This window comes from Balearica regulorum, chromosome 4 (assembly GCF_011004875.1).
Source record: "Balearica regulorum gibbericeps isolate bBalReg1 chromosome 4, bBalReg1.pri, whole genome shotgun sequence".
Classification (NCBI taxonomy): Eukaryota; Metazoa; Chordata; class Aves; order Gruiformes; family Gruidae; genus Balearica; species Balearica regulorum.
In genome coordinates this window covers 17,775,626-17,781,426 of record NC_046187.1, presented here as the reverse complement: position 1 = coordinate 17,781,426, position 5,801 = coordinate 17,775,626, and the positions used below count along the sequence as shown (strand labels likewise).

General features: G+C 62.0%; 1 protein-coding gene across 2 annotated transcripts; it reads right to left on the bottom strand.

Annotated features, from left to right (window-relative positions):
* Positions 1-315: 315 nt before the first annotated feature.
* NKX6-1 (NK6 homeobox 1) lies at positions 316-4,614 on the bottom strand. 2 transcript variants are annotated; one of them, XM_075750714.1, is made up of 3 exons: positions 3,422-4,614; positions 2,607-2,779; positions 316-1,501 (listed from the first exon to the last, which is right to left on the bottom strand). In XM_075750714.1, the coding sequence occupies exons 1-3, from the start codon at positions 4,032-4,034 to the stop codon at positions 1,250-1,252; spliced, it is 1,038 nt and encodes a 345-aa protein (XP_075606829.1). In that variant the 5' UTR covers positions 4,035-4,614; the 3' UTR covers positions 316-1,249. The 2 variants fall into 2 exon arrangements, with proteins under 2 accessions (XP_075606829.1, XP_075606830.1); XM_075750715.1 differs by having other exon boundaries at positions 2,607-2,708.
* Positions 4,615-5,801: the final 1,187 nt, after the last annotated feature.

Sequence of the window (5,801 nt, the reverse complement as noted above, 5' to 3'; positions counted from 1 at the left end):
CGGAGGGGCCGGCGCGGGCAGGAGCCGCCAGCCTTGTCCCCAGACAAGCCGCAGCTTATTTTATCTGTATTCTTCTTCAACCTCCACAACAAAGTGGACAACTTCCATCGTTTTTAAAAAAAAAAAGAAAAAAAAAAAGAAAAAACCCAAACACCCCCCCCCCCCAAAACCAATACTGAGATTGAACAAAAGATCCTGAAAATTATCTCTTTTTTTTTTTTTTTCCCCTCCTCTTGTACCGTGGTTTCATTATTTAATCTCTGATGAGATCAGGTTATCTGTACCCTTTAGTGAAGGCAGCAGACATCTTTAAACTGGTTTAATTGATTTATCGTTTTTTTTAAACAGAAAGTGCATTACATTTAACTGGTCTTGCAAAGGGCTTTTCTTCTCTTTACAAACCGAATTATTTTTAATATAAATTAATAAATGTTAAGATGCTATATCACGATATATCATCGTTATTAGCTTAAAAAAAAGAAAGCAATTTACATTCTATAGTATTCCGTATGATACAAAAGAAAACACACTTTAAATTCAATTACAGCAACTAAATGAATTTTATATTTTGACTGAAAGTGGTTGTGACAATTCCCACCAGCTACTTTTTCAACACGCGGTTGATTGGAAACGGTGTAAGTGAAAGCAAACTCTGTCCCTTCGCCCTCTCCCCCCTCCCTCTGCACGACGACCGCAACAGAAAGTGTTTCAAAAATACTAATAAATAGCACGCGGGGCCGCTGCAGTTTCGGCCCGAGGGAGGGGCCGGTGGCACCCACGGCGGTTTTTTTTCCTCGGCGGCCCCGCTGCCGCCCGTCTCGGGGCTCCGGCGGTGCCCCCGGTGCCGCCCGGCGGCGGGGAGTGCGGCTCGGCACGGCCCGGGCGGGGGGGGGGCGGCAACCCCAGCCCCCGCTGTACAAAAAAAGAAGGTATTTTACATTTTAAATATTCACAGTAAGGAACGCCTATGGTCGCGGTGACTCACGGTTTATTTACAAACAGCCGGCAACAGGCGGCCGCCGCACCGCCGGGAGCGGGACTAGGGCCGGGGCAGCCCCCGCCGCTCCCCGCCGCCCGCAACCCCACAATAACACGCGGCGCCGGGGGACGGGCGCTCCCGCTGGGGACCCGCTCCGCCGCAGTCCTCTCTGCTCCCCCTCCGGCTTCTCCTCCTCCTCCTCCTCCCGGGCGCGTAGAGTCTAGAAAAATAGATCTGTACATCTCCGAAAGCGGCGGCAGGCGGAGCGGGCTAGGCGGAGGCCTCCCCCTCGGGGGGGTGCAGCAGCATCCCGCCGCCACCCGGCTTGTGTTTCTTCAGCAGCTGCGTGATCTTCTCGTCGTCTGAGTTGGGGTCCAGGGGCTTGTTGTAGTCGTCGTCCTCCTCCTCGTTCTCCGAGGCGCCCTTCAGCCGCTCCGTCTCCGAGTCCTGCTTCTTCTTCGCCGTCGCCATCTCCGCCGCGTGCTTCTTCCGCCACTTGGTCCGTCGGTTCTGGAACCAGACCTGTCCCCGCCGCCACCGTCACCATCACCGGCACCGCCACCCGCGGCCGCTCGCCCCCCGCCGGCGCGGTCGAGCCGGGCCGCCCCCGCCCCGCTGCCCTGCCCTTCCCCGTCCCTAGCGTGCGGTGGTGACTCCCTCTTCGCCAGCGATCAGACAACTTCCCCGCCAACGAAAAGCAGCCGAGCCCCGCGGCGCTGCGCTCCCCGCAGCCGGAGCCACCGGTCCCGGCACGGGTCCTGCCTAAGCGGGTGCGAACAGCTGCCCCCTGCCTTCCTGCCCACGGGGGGAAAACACACGTTTCGGGCTAAATCCTTCCCCGGCCACGCCTGCCCTGCCAGATGTATTTATTCTCTGGCAGGGCGCTGCCAGAGGAGGGGGTTATTTTCATTGTAGAGCCTGCAATAATTTATTCGCGGCCATTGGGACATATTTGCAGTGACAAAGGAGGGTCTCAACATCAGTCCGAAAGCGTGAGAACCGCCGAGAGGCCCCTCGGGCCGAGCCCGCCTCGTCTCCCTGCGCCCGCGGAGCAAACGCCTCCCGCATGTCCCAGAGGGCTCGGCCCGGTCTCCCGACTCCTCACACGTCCGCTTTGCCCACAGCTCAGAGTTTAACGAAAACGGGGAGTTTGGGACGGGACAGAGCGAGCGGGGTGCGCGATCCCTGTCCGACAGCCCGGGGCTGAAGCGGCCAGGGGGTTTTTGTGGGGGGTGCGAGCCAGAGACGCTACGCCCTGAAACCCCCGCCTCCCCCGCGCTTTCCCAGCACGGCGGCCACCCCCGTGGCGTTCGGGCTGAACGCATCGGGCTTCTCAGTCTTGCTCGGGTTTGTTTGGTTTGGGGTTTTGTTTTGTTTTGTTTTTAAATAATGCTTTAAAATATCCTTCTCAGCCCAGCCAGTAAACTAATAAAGGGGGAATTGCTGGTAAGTGCCGGGGAAGCCCTCGCCATGTGCCCGCCGGCTCGGCCGCCCCGGCCTACCGCATCTCCGGCCGCCTGAAACAGACCCGGTTTCCACGGCGTGGCCCTTTTGTTCCCCGGTCCGAGCGGGGCGCTTTGCGCTCCCCCAGCCCCGCACCGCTCCGTGCGTGAGCCGTTCCTCTCACCTTGACTTGGCTCTCCGTCATCCCCAGCGAATAGGCCAGCCGGGCTCGCTCCGGGCCCGCCAGGTATTTCGTCTGCTCGAAAGTCTTTTCCAGGGCGAAAATCTGCTGGCCAGAAAAAGTGGGTCTGGTATGTTTTCTCTTTCCGTCCTTATCCAGCAAAATTGAGCCTTGATCTGGCGTGGGGGGAGAGAAAGGGAAGGCACGGACAGACACGTTAATCTACGGATTTGGGAAAGCGCTTCGCTCTCAAGTGGCCCTGGGGGACGGGAGGGGTTTCTCTCCGCGGGGGGGTCTGTAACAAAACTGCTGCCTGGACAACGCGGCGGCGCCGGCCTCCCGGCTCCCCCTGATTATTTTTCCTTTAAGGATCGAAAATCTGAGCGGGCAAACGATATTGTTTTCTAGAAAAGCTGCAGCCAGTGCAAGCGGGCGGTAACGGAAAGTCCTGCTCGGGGAAAGTTTGTGCGCGCCCCTAAAACCAGCCCCGGCCCCGAGAGTCCCCAGCGGGGACGGTAAAAGCAGGCGGCAGCGCGGCCGCCTTCCCCCGAGAGGGCAACTCTTTTCGCCTGCAATAACCGACATTTTACAGGGTTTCGCGCCGACTGAGGAGGAGGGAGAGAGCAAAGCAAACTTCAGAAACAAAAGAAAGCGAGGACAAGCCGGCCCCTTCGGCCACGGCCCGGCCCGGCAGTGGGGGGCCCGGGAGGATCTCGCCGAGATGCTGGGGCGTGGGGGCTCCCCAGCACCGGGAGCGGACTCCCGGTGGGGCTTCCCGGGCCCGCTCCCCCCGCTGCTCCGCGATGCTCGGTACTCACGGGGGGCGCAGGCGAGGCGGGCGTCCCTCCAGGGCGGGCTCTGCATCACTCCCGGCCAGAAGATGGGCGTCCGGCCGGGCAGCTCGGCCAGCGGCTTGGGGTAGCGCCCGGCGGCCACGGCGGCGGCAGCGGCGGCGGCACCGGGGCTGAAGTAGAGGGCGGGCGGCGGCGGCGGCGGGGGGCTGAGGCTGCCGAAGCGGGGCAGCCCGGCCAGCAGCCCGGCGGGCGCCGCCGAGGAGGCAGAGGGCGAGGCGGAAGCGAGCGCGGCGCCCGGCAGGGGCATGGAGGGCCGGCTGAGGATGTCGTTGATGCCATGCGGGGTGGCGGCCGAGAGCTGCGGCGGGGCCGAGCCCAGCGCCGAGAGCCCGCCCGCGGCGGCGGCGGAGGAGGCGGCGGGCGCCTTGAGGCCGGGGGAGCCGAGCGGCGGCGAGGGCGAGGCGGAGGCGGGTGAGGCGGAGGCGGAGGAGGAGGAGGCGGGCCCGGCGGGCAGGGGGTACGCGGGGTACAGCGGCGCCTTCATCTCGGCCATGCTGTGCAGGGCGGCCAGCGGCGGGCTGCCCAGCAGGAAGGCGCCCTGCCGGGGCGCGCCGTCCATCTGCCCCAGCGCCAGCATCCCCGCGCCGCCGCCGCCGCCGGGCCGGGGCGGGGGGCCTGGCCGGCCCCTAGTGCCGCGGGGCCCCGGCGGCCGGCCCGGGGGTGCCTCCCGCACCGGCGCCACGCATCCAGCCCGCGGGGGCCGCCGCCTCTAGCGGGGAGCTGCGCGCCCGAGCGGCGGCCCCGCCGCCCCGCCGGGCATCAGGGCTGCGCCTCGGCGGCCGCTCCCGAGGAAAAAAAGCGGTGTTGCTGTCGGCGGGTGTATATATACGTGTATATGCGCAGGGTCCGTGCGTATACGCGTATATATCTCCTCTCTGTGTGCCTGCGAGGAGCTGGGAGCTCACAGCGGCGCGGGGGCCGCGCTCGCCGCCCCTGCCTCCTCCCCGGCGCCCCGCATCCCTCCCGGCGCTGTTCCCGCTGGCTGGCTGCCGGCGCGGCTGTCGGGGCTGAAGGCGCGGGCGAGGCTCGGGGCGCACTGCCGCGCCGCCCCGCTCCCTGCCTCCTTTAGCGGGGGCACGGCCGGCAGCGGGCGCGGCGGCGGCGGCGGCGGGCGGGGGCGGGGCGGCGGCCGGCCCTGCCCACCCGCGCCGCGCCCGCCTTGCCGCCAACTTCGGTCTCGCCTTGCTCTCCTTTTCTCTCCTGTGCTTTCCTTCTATTTTCCCCTCTTCTCTCTTCTCCTCTCCTTTTCCCTTTCGTTTTTCCTCTCCTTTTCCCTCACCGTTTTCTCTTTTTTACTTTCTTTTTTTCTTTCTCTTTCTCCTCTTCCTTTTTCCTCTCCCTTTTTCTTACCCTTTTCCCTCTCCCTTTTCCCTTTCCCGTTTTTCTCTCCCTTTTTCCTCTCACTTGTCCCCCTCCCTTTTTCCTTTTCTTTTTCCATTACTTTGCCTTTTCCTTTGCTTTTTCCTTTCTCTTTTCCTTTCACACCCTTTTCCTCTTTCCTCTTTCCTTTTTCCTTTTTCCTTTTTTCTTTTTCCTTTTTCTTTCCTCTTTTTCCTTTCCCCTCTCTCTCATTTTATTTTTCGCTCTCTTTTCCTCTTATTTTTATCCTTTTTCCCTCTCTCTTTATTCACACTCCCTCTTCTTTTCTTTCTTTCCTTCCTTCCTTCCTTCCTTCCTTCCTTCCTTCCTTCCTTCCTTCCTTCCTTCCTTCCTTCCTTCCTTCCTTCCTTCCTTCCTTCCTTCCTTCCTTCCTTCCTTCCTTCCTTCCTTCCTTCCTTCCTCTTCCCCTTTTCCTTTCTCTCTCTCCCTCCCTCCCTCTGTCTCTGTGCCCCGGGAACGACTCCGGGGAGTGGAGCTGCTCGACTCCCCCGCGCCGGGGCTGCCCTGGCGCCTCCCCCGTGCGGCCGCAGCGAGCCGGTGGCGGGCGGCGCGGCCCGACCCGACCCTCCGCGCACGTTTCTGGACCCGCGTGGGTGCTCTCTGTACCCGTTGCACGCCGGAACCGCGTGTTTGTCCCGCTGGGGCCCTGGGCACTGGCCGATGTTGTACACCCGAGGCCCGCGGTAACGAGCCCCCTCGACACTTGTCCCAAGCGCCCCCGGCTGCTCGCCGTTCTTCCCGTCGCCTGGGGCTGGAAGGGAAAAAATGCCATGTGGCCCCTAAAGAGCGTCCCACGGAGACAAGAGCGATGCAAAATCACCCTACACAACTTTTACCCTGTGTTGTCTGTGCCCGAGTGCATGTGCCTGTGGGAACGCTATTTCCTCGAGCGTGAAAAATGGGTTGGTGTGGAATTCCGATTTTTTTTTTTTTTAATTATGGATCTTAGATAAAGCGGAAGCAT

Bases quoted from the DNA above. Each gene is read 5' to 3' on its own strand.
- NKX6-1 (XM_075750714.1), bottom strand. From the start codon at position 4,034: ATGCTGGCGCTGGGGCAGATGGACGGCGCGCCCCGGCAGGGCGCCTTC. The intron at 2,780-3,421 runs GTGAGTACCGAG...CCCCCACGCCAG, and splicing joins CCGCCTCGCCTGCGCCCCCC to ATCAAGGCTCAATTTTGCTG. The intron at 1,502-2,606 runs GTGAGAGGAACG...CGGCGGGGACAG, and splicing joins TGACGGAGAGCCAAGTCAAG to GTCTGGTTCCAGAACCGACG.